General features: G+C 41.4%; 2 protein-coding genes across 6 annotated transcripts; one reads left to right on the top strand and one right to left on the bottom strand.

Moving 5' to 3' along the window:
- Positions 1-33: 33 nt before the first annotated feature.
- LOC121970744 (sufE-like protein 1, chloroplastic/mitochondrial) lies at positions 34-1,440 on the top strand. The gene is made up of 2 exons (XM_042521651.1): positions 34-1,204; positions 1,270-1,440. The coding sequence occupies exon 1, from the start codon at positions 66-68 to the stop codon at positions 1,200-1,202; it is 1,137 nt and encodes a 378-aa protein (XP_042377585.1). The 5' UTR covers positions 34-65; the 3' UTR covers positions 1,203-1,204; positions 1,270-1,440.
- Positions 1,441-2,367: 927 nt separating this feature from the next.
- Positions 2,368-8,779, bottom strand: LOC121970743 (pentatricopeptide repeat-containing protein At5g57250, mitochondrial-like). Of its 5 annotated transcripts, none has more exons than XM_042521648.1 (5): positions 4,843-8,779; positions 4,592-4,672; positions 3,322-3,386; positions 3,194-3,238; positions 2,368-2,668 (listed from the first exon to the last, which is right to left on the bottom strand). In XM_042521648.1, the coding sequence occupies exon 1, from the start codon at positions 8,625-8,627 to the stop codon at positions 5,385-5,387; it is 3,243 nt and encodes a 1,080-aa protein (XP_042377582.1). In that variant the 5' UTR covers positions 8,628-8,779; the 3' UTR covers positions 2,368-2,668; positions 3,194-3,238; positions 3,322-3,386; positions 4,592-4,672; positions 4,843-5,384. The 5 variants fall into 5 exon arrangements, with proteins under 5 accessions (XP_042377582.1, XP_042377584.1, XP_042377580.1 ...); XM_042521650.1 differs by having other exon boundaries at positions 4,592-8,121; positions 8,204-8,344; XM_042521646.1 differs by having other exon boundaries at positions 4,592-8,779.
- Positions 8,780-14,406: the final 5,627 nt, after the last annotated feature.

Here is a 14,406-nt window from a genome sequence, read left to right as displayed (position 1 = left end):
GATCCGATAAGGACACGCACAAAAGGAGAGATCCATCCAGCTTCCGTCTCTCCCCGTGTCCAGCCATGGCGTCGTCTTCCATCTCCTCTTTCGCTCTCCGCCGCGTCGCCTCTCCCAAGCTCCTCCCAAATTCGTCGTCCTCTTTCCCTTCCAACGCCTCCTCCTTCCTTTGCCTATCAAGATCGCTCCTTTTCTCCTCCCCAATCTCCTTCCAATCTCTCCCAAGATCCTCCCTTATCCCCCTCCGAGCCCAGCAGCAGCAGCAGCAGCAGCAGCAGCGGCAGCATGACCAAGATTTGGAATCCGTGGACGCCTCCCTCCTCCCTCCCAAGCTGCGCGACATCATCGCCCTCTTCCAGTCGGTCCCCGAGCCGAAAGCCAAGTACCAGCAGCTGCTCCACTACGGCGCCCGGCTGCCGCCGCTCGACCCCGCGTTCAAGACCGACGCCCACCGCGTACGCGGCTGTGTATCCCAGGTCTGGGTCCGCGCCTTCGCCGACCCTGACGACCCGACCGCCGTCCGCTTCGAGGCCGATTCGGACTCCGCCCTCACCAAGGGCCTCGCCGCCCTTCTCGTATTCGGCCTCTCTGGATCCCCCGCCACCGTCATCGCCCGCGTGCCGCCCGACTTCGTCCAACTCCTCGGCCTCCGCCAGAGCCTCACCCCGTCCAGGAACAACGGGTTCCTCAACATGCTCAAGCTCATGCAGCAGAAGGCCGTCCAGCTGTACATCGAATCTGCCGAGACCGGCGAAAGTAAACCTGTAGAATCCAAGACTGCAAGCACAACAAGTAAAGAAGAGAAAAATTCAATTTTGGGTGGCGAAGCCGAGGAAGTCCCCGGAGAATCGGCCTCACGGGTCAACGGTAACTCAAATCTCGCTGATAAGGATGAGACATCGGAAAGGGATGATATTGGTGGAAGAAAGAAGAGAATCGTCGAGAGATTGCAACAAGGGCTATCTCCGTCTGAATTGGAGGTGGAGGATGTATCTTATCTCCACGCAGGCCACGCCGGAGTCAGGGGAAGCACTGATGGAGAGACGCATTTCAATGTCAGGGTGATCACGAAGGAGTTCGAAGGGAAAAGCTTGGTGAAGAGGCACAGGCTTATCTATGACCTGCTGCAAGAGGAGTTGCAAAGTGGATTGCATGCACTGTCCATTGATGCCAAGACTCCATCAGAAGCTCACTCTGGCTAAAGGTTCTCACTATTCATTTCTTCTTTCTTTTTTTCTTCGTCTACATAGTAATTGTTATTCCTTGTAGATCTCTAGCAAAGAAAAAGAGAAAACGAGAGAGACTAAGCAATAGATGGTATGCATTTAGTGAATATGTGATGTTATTTTCAAGTTTAATGATTGCTGATTGTTGTAATGTTAGTTCATGTTATCGTGCGTTGAGTTTCCAAATATGTATCTTTTCCTTGTTTCTGCTCCAGTTTGTGTATTGTTCTTCAGAGCTTAGTCACTTGCCAACAGCTATGAGATACCTTTGCTGGAATTCTCTTTGGACATTGTAAAAGAACTCAGAATTCATTGAATAAACGCTTCCACGAATGGAAGTGTTCAAATAATAGCCAAAAACATTCACTAATGATGATACGTTCATTATATGGGCATAGTGTGTTTTTGCAGTGTTCTTGGTAAACTCTCTTTTCAGAAAATTTCAAATAAGAACTTCATCGCTTGATTGCAAAATCTTCAGTTGCATAGGACAACGCCAAGGTATCAGATACACTGAATAACAGAGAAGTTTGAAAGCTTCAACTGGTAATGCTAGAAATTGATGCTTGTTTTGAGAGTTTTTGTTCATCAGGGATACATGAATATATGTCCTTTTCTGCAAAAAAAAATGCAAACTTAAGTCGGAATATTTCGCAGTCAAGCACAATAATGGCCCAGATAGAATGATCTTTGGGAGACAGTTTATCTGTGTGGAACTCGCTTGAAAAGGAATTATAAGGCGTAAAGAGCATAACATTTTGAAAGATTAAAGAAAATAAAAACAAGCATGGGTAGAATAAATGGGCCAATCTATGACCAAGATAGACAGTTAGTGATTCATGAATTGAAATATTATATCCAAGCTTTAGAATTATTATCGGCGTTATAGTAAAACAGATAAATTGCCTCGTAAACATGTGTTGATGTACATGGAATTTTAGAAGCCAACCTATTGATCGAGTAGAGAGACATTAATACAGTGTACCATCACACAAGTTGATTTATCAACCATCAAAGTGAAATAAATTTCCAAATAAAGAGAACATGTAATGAGAGTGAGTAGCCAGATCCATCACCAGTCAATAACTAAAGATCTGCAAATGATCATGTTTTTGATAGAACTGGTCAAAACAAAAAGTACCTTAATTGGTGCAACATGCATTAAGCCTAATATCTCTGACTGGCCAACTGCAATAGCAACACCTCTGTAATGCTGATAAGGAGTTTCAATAGAGCCTCCTAATATACGAACAAGCATCTTCTCTTTTGCTTTCCCCAAATTGCATCATAGAGCAATCCATCTGTCATTCCTATATGGCAGCTAGCATAGAAGGTCCAATTGCTGCTACATTGACTGGGAGGCTTAGACTGGTCATCATACCCACATTTGTCACATAACTTTTAGAAAATATTGTAGATTGTGCTCCACTATCAACAAAAGCCTGGAAACATAAGGATAAGATAACTAAAATCAGTCTGAAAGAACAATGATTGTAATACTGAAAAATAAACCATTGTCAAGCCTTCCAGAAGAAAGATTGATGGCTTTTCTATAGGCTGAAATATAGGAGGTTCCATCAGATTATTCAAAGGCATTTTATCTCTATATAACTTTATCACCTTTCAATTATTTTGAAGAAAGTTTAGAGTTCACAGAATTCAAATTAGTACAAGATAAGTATTACATGTAGTTTGAGACCTATATCTCAAATTTGTGTACCAAACACTACAATTCAACAGACCAAATGTATTTTAACTTGAGAATGATAATGGAACTGAAGTGGCACTATCTTTCATCCCATGGACAAAAATAGATGCCATATGATTTTCCCATCTTTCCTAGTGATAAACTAATTACGAATGGGTTGCTTATCATTGTAATATGATCTATCCAAAATCCACTTATTTGCTGGATTCATCTTCTGCAGAACTAAAAATGACAACTAAGTCTTTATAGTTTACATTACCTTCAAAGGCACTCCATTAACTTCCATATCTACCTAGAGCATAACCTACAGAGAGACAGATTTGATCAAATGTAATAGAAATTGATTCTCATTCGATAGCAAAAGTATATAACAAGCATGCCTCATACCACTCTTGAAAAAAGCTTCAGGATTATGTCCTAAAGTGGCTTCCCAATTTTTCATCTATTCCTTTCTGCAATTTAATAATTGATCAGAAAACACTACAGAGAGGGGAAAAAAAAAAAATCAACAGTCATACATACTACAAGGCGATTAGCAAAGAAAAAGGTGAATGAATAGTTAGTGATCCTCTAGTTTCTAAATTAACATGAAGCTAATATCAAGTCCATATTCTATTTTTGTGCAACAGGTGTGAACCCATGAAATTCAAGAAGCCCAAAAGGGCTTCCACTTAACCATGTGAGATTAATGGGAGGTGGTGACTTTATACTCTCTCATGCCCTCTACATTTCAGCATTACCTGAGGTGGTGTTTCGTTAATTAGTAAAATACAGTTGGCATAACCAGATGAGAAGATACCAGGATGGTTATCTATACCATTACCAAATTTGTATGAGGACTTTCTGAGAGGTTTAAGAATTAATAATTTTGATTTTTGTATCACTATCATAAATTAACCATTACCAGGGTGAAATGGAGGGGAGCGTCGAGTGTTTTATGTGACCGTAAAGTACCTCTTAAACTTAAAGGTAAGTTCTATAAAACCGCAATTAGACCTGCTATGTTATATGGAGCTGAATGTTGGGCTATGACTCGAGCACATGAACAGAAGATGAGAGTTGCAGAGATGAGGATGTTAAGGTGGATGTGTGGACATACGAGGATGGACAAAATAAGAAATGAGAGCATTAGAGAGAAAGTAGGAGTTGCATCTATTGAGGAAAAACTCAGAGAGACACGTTTAAGATGGTATGGACATGTACTTAGACGACCAATAAATGCTCCAGTTAGGCGATGTGAAACTATGATAAACATGCATATAAAACGAGGAAGAGGAAGACCAAAAAAGACTTGGTTAGCAACAATAAAACAAGATAAAATTTATTTAAATATAGATGATGATATAATAGGAGATAGAGCTCAATGGCGTAAAAGGATTCATACAGCCGACCCCACCTAGTGGGAAAAGGCTTGGTTGTTGTTGTTGTATCATAAATTAACTGGCTCCAAATAGTAGGGACAAATATGGCATGATGTTGATGACAATGATGTTGTATCATTATCTTAAATGTGATTTCTATTGGTAATGCAAACTATAGAGATTTCTCCAAGAATAAAACATTAATAATGCAAGCAAATTTTGCTAACGTTTTCATGCAAAAGTTGGATATTTCAGTGATGCGCCTTATGTCCAGAAGAAGACAATTTTCCAATCACCTTGTATAGCCACTAGGCTAGCTCAAAATAGCTGAAATTCACAATTTATCCTTGTTGTTCTAGCACCAATGTGCGTGTTCCCTAGGTCATTTCCACCAGACAAAAGTCAACTGCCTTCCACTTTTAAGGTTTAAAGATTATAGAAAGGGAGGATGAATAAGAGAAAAATAATGGCTCGGACTGTTAGCAGTTGAACCAACAGCAAAAACTATTGTAAAACTTTAGCTGACATCTAAATGAAGAGGATATACTATGAATTGTGAACTAATTGATGTCCTCGAGCTGACTGAGTGGCGCACCGTAACAGTGTGCTTTTGAGGATTGATGGACTCTGTTTAATTAGCACAGCCCCATGGATATTACAAGGAACCTCAGACCATTAATTCTTGACAAACACTGGAAGCATCAGAGATCAGGTCACCAAGGTAAAGTCAGCTGGCGTCAAAAAGCATCAGGATTTTGTGCATGTTTTATGATCTACAAGCTACAGGGTTTTTGGTCCGTGCCAACTCTGGAACAAGGCTAAGTTTCCACTTTCAAACAGATCCAGGAATGTCATAGGAGATATTGGAGAGACTACAGCTGGATTCTTTACGTTGAAATATAGACCCCATACCAGGTAAAGTTTTTACTTCACATTAGGTTTGACTCACTGCACAAAATTTAATCCCTTGCAGAAATTATTACCCAACAAAGTGTTGCAAGGAGCTGAATGAAAACAGTAAACAAAAATAGTCTCAGCTTCCCTTATCACTTGTCCATTAGCAGACCAAAACCTACAGAAAGGTCCTGACTAATCAAAGAGTCCCAAGTGGCTGACTGAGGACTTTTTTTTATCTTGAAGCATTGCTCTGATTGCAATGTTAGCCTTCTGCAGGTCCCCTCTGCGACATAAGGATGAAATCGTAGAATAGTAGGTAGCAAAGTCGTATCCCTGTGGTTTTACTATCTGATATTCATGAGCTTCCTTGTCTTTGTCTATGTTGAATTTCAAACTAAGTTCATGTTCTGGCCTTGACTCCCTATTACTTTCTGGGTGATGAATATGTGTCCCCTCTGTCTTTTCAGCTTTCATGTCTAACATATCAGAATCATGCAGCTTATTCAGTTTTGTAAACATTCTGTGGCCGTTAAACCTTGTTGAAGAAAAAAACATACAAGAAATTTCATTTAGAATAGGTATGACTTCCTCAATTTTTCCTTGCTCACATGCAACTGATAGAAGATTCTGCAAGGACTCTAGATGGAGTTCATTTCCAGCAGCATTTATCAGCTTTGTAATTTCTTCAGACTTCAACATTTCCCGCAACATGCCTCTTGCTTCTTCCTGCCTTCCCTTGGCAAAGAACCCTTTTATGAGGCTCATGAAGCCCAAGAAATCTGGAAAATGCCCTCTACTCTTGCACTGAATAAAGAAGCTTAGACAACTTTCAACATCCCCTTGTTGACAATATCCACTCATAATAGAAGCAATTGTAAAAGCGTCAGGATTCAAACAACTCTTTTCTAGATCTGAGAGAAGTTCCATGGCTTTATCAACTAATCCAAAGCTGCAATAGCCATTTATTAGCTTGTTGTAAACATATGTATTAGGAATAACACCCTTGTTGATCATCCTCTTTAATAGTTTGCTTGCATCATCCAGAAAACCTTGTCTAGACAGAGCACCTATAAGAGTAGAATAAGTAACAATTGTAGGAGGAATTATAAGTTTTTCCAAAGAATCAAAAACCCTAAATGCTTCAGTTAGACATCCCTGTTGACATAGCCCATTGATCACAGAATTGTAGATGACTATATTTGGATGTACTCCTTTCTTTTTCATGGTTGCACATAGGTCTAGAGCTTTTTCAAGATAACCCGACTTGCAAAGTCCATCCACCACGATGGAGTAAACAAATAAATCCAACGACACACCATTTTCTTCAGATTGCAATAAAAACTTGTAGGCATCTTCAATTCTACCCTTCTTCTTAAGGGATTCAATTGTTGTGGCAAGGATCCTTCTGCTCTTAAACTTCAAAAAATGAATAGCTTTGTCTACACTTTTCTTGCAAAGGTAAAGGAAGATTGCACTTGACCTATCAGATGCAAAGGTTCCATATTGTTTGATGAATTCACCCATTATTATTTCAGCTGTGTGTTCATCTCCAATTCGTGAAAGACCTTCCAGAAGCACGTCATATGATTTGCTCTTGACCGGCAAGTATTTCATTCTCAAGAGCATATACACATTCAATGCAATTGGAAAATGCCCCTTCTTGCACAAAAAAAGGACAACATCATTACATATTAAAGAGAGAAGCTCAGGGTCTATGTTCTCCACTCTGTGAACAAACCTCCACAAACTATCACCATTACCTTCACTAAATATAGTTTGAATTAGCATCCTACAAGTAGTTGCATCAGGAAATACACTTTTCTCAACAAGGTCTTCAAACACTTTGATAGCAGCTTTTGTCATACCATGCCTACACAATCCTTTAATCATATAATCATGGATGGAAGAACTAGTGAATGTTGAATTCCTTTGGTACTCATTGAACAACATAAGTGCCTTTTCAACCAAACCTTCTTTGAAGTAACCATCAATCACAGTAGAATAAGTAATTGAATTTGGAACCAAACCCATCGAAGGCAATTCATTAAACAGCTTGCAAGCATCTTCTACCATACCTACCATGAAAAAAGACTTGATGAGTACATTGCAAGTAACAATGTCACAAATAACGCCAGACTCATCTAATTTCCTTTTTACCTCCAGGATACCTCCTACATTTGTTTCCTTGAGGTACCCATGTAACAGTATAGAATACGTAAAATTATCGTTGACGAACCCATTTGAGATCTCATTTGCCTTGTTTATCTGACCAATTTTACACAGGGAATTGATGACCGTGTTATAGGTCACAGACCCAACCTTTATCTCTTTTTTCTCCATTTTCTCGAGCATATTGAAAGCACCATCTAAGTCCCCCCTCCTACAAAAGCCATCAATCATGATAGAATAAAGGAATTCATCTGCGACAAAACTAAGTTCTTCAGCCTTCCTCAGTAAGCAAAGTGCTTCTTCCAACTTATTCCTCAAGCAGAAACCACGAATTATAGTTGTGTAAGTCACTAAATTGGGTTGTATATCGTGATTCTCCATTTCAGTCAGAAAACCAATCACTTTCTCTACACTCCCCTCCTTACATAGACCGTCAATGATGCTAGTATAACTAACTGCGTCTGGATTTATTCCTGTTTCCATCATGAATTTATGTTTCCGAAGTCCTTCCATGATCTCACCTCTCTTCATATACCCATCAATCAAGCAGGTATATAAAACGACATCAAGCACCATTCCATTGTCTTCCATCTTCCGAACCAGATTGCAAGCCTCATCAATTCTCCCTTCTCTGCATAAAGCATCAACCACCGTAGTAAAGGTGACAAGATTAGGATCCAAGCCAGCAACTTTGGCCCTTTCATAAAACTCCAGACCAAGTGCAGGCACCCCATTCCTTGAAAATCCAGAGATGATGGAACTGCATATGAAATTATCAGTCAAAAATAGATTTTTCTCATCGCCTATGGCCTCCAAGATCTGTACTGCTCTATCAAATCTACCTTGAGAACCGAAAGCCGAAACGACCGCACGATAGATTCCGACAGAGGGACAAAAATTATGATGCTGAATGCATTCCTGCAGGATCGCTAGGGCTTCATCTGGATTTTGTTCGGCGACGCAAAGGCCATGGATAAGGGACTCGAAGAGGGAGCTCTTGGGAGTGAAACCGAAGTCCGACTCAGCACGGAAAATGAAGCGCTTGGCTTCCTGGAAGCGGCCGGATTGGAGGAGTGTACGGGTGACAAGGGAGTGAGCATAGGGATGGACGAGGATGGAGTTGGAGGTTATTTGAGAGAAAAGATGGAGAGCAAGGCTTGGCTTGCGTGCCCTATGGAGGAAGAGGAGGAGGAGATTGAGTGAGCGAACAGAGGGCCTGAGCAAGCCAGTCTTCATTTGATTCTGTGGCGTTGAGAGCCTGGGCATGTTCGATTGATTTGAGCGCCTTCGCCTGGGTGCCGAAGTAGCAAGGCCGGCGGACGGCGGCGCGACCGCGATCCGTGGTGAGGAGACGGAGGCCGGAGTGCAACGGCGGCGGGGATCAGATTAGGGCCTGTCGTTGGTCGGCCCAAAAATTTGGCTCCAGTTATATTTATTCGATAAAAAAATAAAATATGTTAATGAATTATTTTGCAAATTAATTTTTTATATATCAATATTCAGCTCACTGATAGTCGACGATTTAGTCCAAAATAAATTCTTCCCCCCAAATTAAATTCTTCACATGCATATGTTGTATAGATTTTAATTCCGTATTGCTTGAGAACAACATCCTATGACTCAGGAGATGGAATCGTCTGTCTCGAAATTTGCGTGTCCTCATGCTCATCGTAGTGTGTCCATCGTTGGCATCCATTGATTCCGATTCAAATTATATCCTGAGAAGGTAAACTTAAGAAGATCATTGTCAACATGATCGTGATTGAAGTCTGGGCGCGGAGTAGTCAGAGCATAAATTCTTGATCCACGTATCTTTCTTTTCACTGCACATTAGTTTTCTTGTTATCATGATTAACTTCCTTTGTGATAACCTTGGGCAAAGATATGACGGGAGCGCTAAGAACAAGTGTTATCGCCTTTTTACCCGTGACTGAAATCTATCGGACCCACTTTCCTCCACTATCGACTCCAACTTCTCCTCTGCCAACTGCCGGTAGACTCCAGTCATAATCTTCTGGATTCACCGTCCCTAAGGTATAATTTGGATCAGGCTGACAATCAGATAGATGCCACTGATGGTAGCAAGCTACGGCGAGTGGGACACGTCACATCATATCCTGCACGGGACGGCCAAATCATATTTTCTTCCTAAAAATGGCAATTTGGCAAGGTTTTTAAATGGAAGGCCAAAATTTGATTTCAAGACCACGTGAGGTAATGTGGAGCTGTTAGTAGTTCATCTCTAGTAGAATAATCTAAGAAGAAACTTATGAATATGCTAATCAAAGATTTATCAAGAGATCAAATTATATTATTTACCTTCGACGATGAGTTTAAAGTCTAATATATTGGAGCAAGTTATTTATAATATTTCATCCCACAATTTATTTTTTTCCATTCATCATTATCTTACTCTCTCCTTCTTTTTCTTTCTTTTTCTCGATTAATTTTAAACTTAAGAGTTTAAAATAAATCGATTTTTTATCAAAAATGAGTCATCATATTTTCTTATTTACTCGCATCCTAATTTTAAAACTATCAAAAATAGTATTATTCTCTTTCTATATTTTCCATCAACTTCTTAAATTCTCATTTTCTAATGTATCCCTCCTTCCAATATTAAAAAAAGTCTGATAATTTTCCATATCAGACCCATCGTCTCATATCAAGTCCACGGTGGGTCTGATATTTTTCTATATCAAGTTAAGTGTGAGCTTGATATTTTCTCACATCAGGCCCAGCGTGGACCTAATATTTTTCATATCATGTCAGTTTGATATTGGACCATATCAGGCTCACACTGGGTCTGATATTTTCCCATATCTGACCCACCAAGGGATGTGTTGGGAAATAGCATGGAGAGAGGGGATTTAGGGAGTTAGCGGGAGAGGTAGGAAAGGAATAATACTATTTTTATACTCTTTTTGGTAGTTTTAAAACTAGGAGATTTCTTTTGGTAAATAAAAAAACGTAGCCGCTCCTTTTGATAAAGAACCGATAATAAATTCAACTATTAAATAATTATTCCTTAATCTTTAAACAAATCGATATCTTATTGATTCTGTTCGAAAGTAAATGAGATAGAATGCTAGCTTGCTGACCGCTTGTAGACTCCGCTCGGACCTACAACACAAACTATGTCAATGTCGAGCCAGGGAAGGGGGTACCCGGCGTTGGCCTTCCGACACTCAAGTCAGTCATCGGCGATGAAGTATAAGGTGGAGCAACAAGAAAACTGTAGCGCAAACAGTGAATATTGCATACATTCGCCGATGTTTGAACCTCCCCTTATATAGAGCTCCTGCAGCGCGCATGCACGCTCTCCCGAGACGGTCATGCTTCCCAAAGTTTTCCATGAAAGACTTGTCAGTAAAGTGTCCCTGACACAGTACCTTAATGGGTCGAGCATATCTCTGAAGTGACAGTGGAAGCTTCCGCCGTACGATCTCCTGGTTCTCTATACCTGATGTCAACGGCACCAACTCCCAAAAGGATGTCGATAGATATTAGAGGGAGTGTACTGCTAGGTCGATCAGGTGGCTGGTCGGCCAGAATTTCGTCGCTCTGGTGCCCCGTCTGGTTGGCCAGAACCTCGCTACTCCCGCGTGTTTGTCTGCTAGACTGAAGTTCCACTTTGCCACTACCGAGTCCTGCTGCCATGTCGAGCGGGGTAGCCGCTCGGCCGAAGTTGAACTCTGCCAATGCTAGACCTGCTACCTCGCCAAGCGAGGAATCCGCTTAGTTCGGCTTCTGCACATCGTTTCTATTGAGCGTAGGTCGTTTGACTCCTCCCTCGTGTCGAACACGGGATCGAGGTCTTCTCCCTCGGTCGAGGCATGCTTCGCCCGATCGACTGAGGATAGTTGACCGTCTTGACTTTGACCTCCGCCGTGGTAGCTATCTTCAGTGGGGTGGGGCCCCTCCTCATCACCGCATCACATGTCTCCCCCTTAAGTCTAGTCGAAGGAGGTTGTAAGTCCGACTGACTGGACAATTGTCTGAGCAGTTCTCCACCCGATCGACCTTCGGCACTACTTGGTCTCTGATCTGGATGTGACTGCTCACTGCCGGTCGACCTGTTGAAGGTTGTCGTTCGGCCGTAGGTATGCTCATTCAATCTGATCAGCACAACAAACATCTATACTTGTGAAATCTTTTCTTGGGTTGTCTCGGGCGAGCATGATCCTGGCTTACGTCACCTAGATTTTTGGGAAATCGTGCAAATCTCTTCGCATTAAGGCTAAGTGCGCCCCCATGCCCTCATTAAATGTCGGCCTGTAGCGAAGCGCCACATGTCAAGCCCACTACCGCGCGCACGCCTGACGTGATAGACGGATATTCGCTGCTAATGTGACGTTTAACGGTTCAAATTCAATGGTCAGATTTCGGTCTAGGTTTCTGCGACCTAGATCGGACGACTCCGATCGGCCGACCTCTAGGTTTATAAACCCGTGCGCGTCGCCGCCTTCGCACACTTTATCTTCGAGTTCTCCGATAACGCTCCATTTGTGCTCCGGCTACGGTCCTCCTCTCCTGCTCTTTCGACGACCTTTTTCTCGTAAGCTTCCTCCGACGGCCTTTTTATCGTAAACTTCCTCCCAATCGCACCTATCTCAAGTTTTTTGGCTTTTCTTTATGTATTCCGACGATAATTCTATCTATAGGCTTCCTTTCCTTCGCATCTCTTCATTATCTTTATTTTTTGTGATGGTGAGTTCCTCACAGCCTCCCGTTGGCATCTCTGGGCTTTGGTACACCTCTACCGAGTCTCGGTTTGACGCCGGCGACGCTGAGAGTTTGAAAGCCGCTTTTGAGCTTCCTCCTGAATACGAAGTCGTCCTTCCTTCTCCTTCCGATCGACCAAATTCTCCGCCGCCCGGCTGTATTTGCTTCTTTAGGGACCATTTTACCGTCGGTCTGCAGTTTCCCGTCCACCCCTTTTTTTTGTCGTGTGTAAATATTTCTGAGTCTCCCTTCATCAACTAGTACCGAATTCCTTTCGGCTATTGTGCGGGGGTGGTGGTTCTTTTTCGCCTGCACGACATTCCCCTTACTCTCCCGCTCTTTCATTACATTTATTATCCCAAGTCGTCCAAGCCGGGGACTTTTCTTTTCCAAGCCCGAGTGAGCTTGGTTTTTTTGATAAAATGTTGACCTTCAACAAACACTGGAATGAGTACTTCTATTTTGTGCGCTTTACCAAGCAGTCGGACTTCCCAACCTTCTGGCAGCTCGACGTGGTGACCCAGCCTCCCTTAAAGATGTACAAGAGCCGATCGGACTACTTCAACGCAACTTCGATGTTAGTCGGTCAGAAGTATGACATCCACAAGATACTACTGAAGGGTGTCCTCTATATCTTCGACTTGAGTCTGATCCGTACCCAACTTCCGTTCAGCTTAGGTATGCGACTTCTTTACTCCTTCCTTTGATTCTAATTGATTTTTCTTCCTCTTTTGCAGCCAAAGTCATGTTATGCGCACGTTTGGCCTGCAAGGCGAAGCTTGCGGATGCTGCGATCAATGCGACTGCTGTGAAAGAACTGGAGAGTCACGATCTGCAGTCGATCGGCTCACAAGAAGAGCCTCAAGATGAGAGCGAAGCGTCTCCCATCTTGATAAGTGGTGGAACGACTGATGGCTCACAACCTCCTTCCGAACGACTGCCAGTCATTCAAGTTGAGGGGGCTTCGGGCTCAGCCTCCTCAACCGAGCCACTGATCAAGCGTAGGGGTGGCAATTTGGTTTAGGTTCGAGTTGACGGGTTTAGGTTGGCAGGTTTGCGAGGTTGGCAAACAACAACCTGGACCCGACCTGTTTATTAATTCGAGTCAAACTATTCAACATAAACTTGATCTGTTTATTTGCACTTGACCCGAACCTGACCCGAACCCGACCCGTGCGACCCGTTTGACCCGTTCGACCCGAATTCGATAAAAAAAATTTTTAAATATTAAATTAAAAATTACATTTATCTACACAAATTGAAAAATGAAAATCCATATCATAAAACTGCTGATATCTTCTTCATAATCTAACTAAATTTCTAAATGTAATGTCTGATAATATTTAACCAAATCTTTGCATTTCTTCAAGTTAAGCCATTAACTAATAATATAGCAGATAACTTGATGATCAAAAAATATAATTTTGCAAACCATGGATTGGTACCCAATCATATTATCAGCACAAACAAAGTCATGATCATTAGAAAACCCATTGACATGGTAGAAACAAACACATGTATCTCCTACAGATCCAAATCTAATTTCATTTTGCTTAAAGCATATACATCTATGATTACATGAACATAGACAAAAGGTGATGATGATATAACCAACTAGTCAATAATAATGAAAGCTAACAAATTCACCAGATTCTATTCAAAGCCTTTCAAATTCGCAAACCCAGCGTGAAGCACACATTCATTTCAAAGTTAGATTTGAATCCTAGCAACAATCTAAGAAAAACAATTTACAACCAAAACCCGTAAACAATTTCATATAGCAGAACGATTTTTCTCCAGCGTACACTTCACACAAATTCTAACATTGAACTACACGAAGGACACAAATTCAATTAAAGAAAATTCCCGGAACCTTACTCAAGGCTAGAACTTCATAAGAACCCAGTTCATAACAAAATCTACCCCAAAACTCAAATCCAGCATAAGAACAGACTCATAACAAAACCAGTTCGAAATTTCCAGAAACAACATACAATTTTAGCCAACATAAAAAATGCATTTTATGTAAGAACTTCACAACGTATCAAACCAAACTTCACGGAAGGCACAATTTAAATCCTAAATGTCACGAAAATTCTCAAAATCATTTTCTCTCATGCAAACCATCAGGGATGGTGTAGCAAAACCATTATCAAATACACGACAAAGCTTCATAACAAAACCAATATCAAGCACAGGGACCTCATGAAAACAAACCATAACAACACTAAAATCCAATTCCACAGCATCTCTACAACACAAATCGTGAAACTAATAGCGTCGAGATCAATAATAAAATAAAAAAAAAAACTAGATCACA

Source organism: Zingiber officinale, chromosome 4A, assembly GCF_018446385.1.
Source record: "Zingiber officinale cultivar Zhangliang chromosome 4A, Zo_v1.1, whole genome shotgun sequence".
Taxonomy (NCBI): Eukaryota; Viridiplantae; Streptophyta; class Magnoliopsida; order Zingiberales; family Zingiberaceae; genus Zingiber; species Zingiber officinale.
The sequence above is the reverse complement of the archived record's forward strand: the minus strand, read 5'-3'. Positions and strand labels throughout refer to the sequence as shown.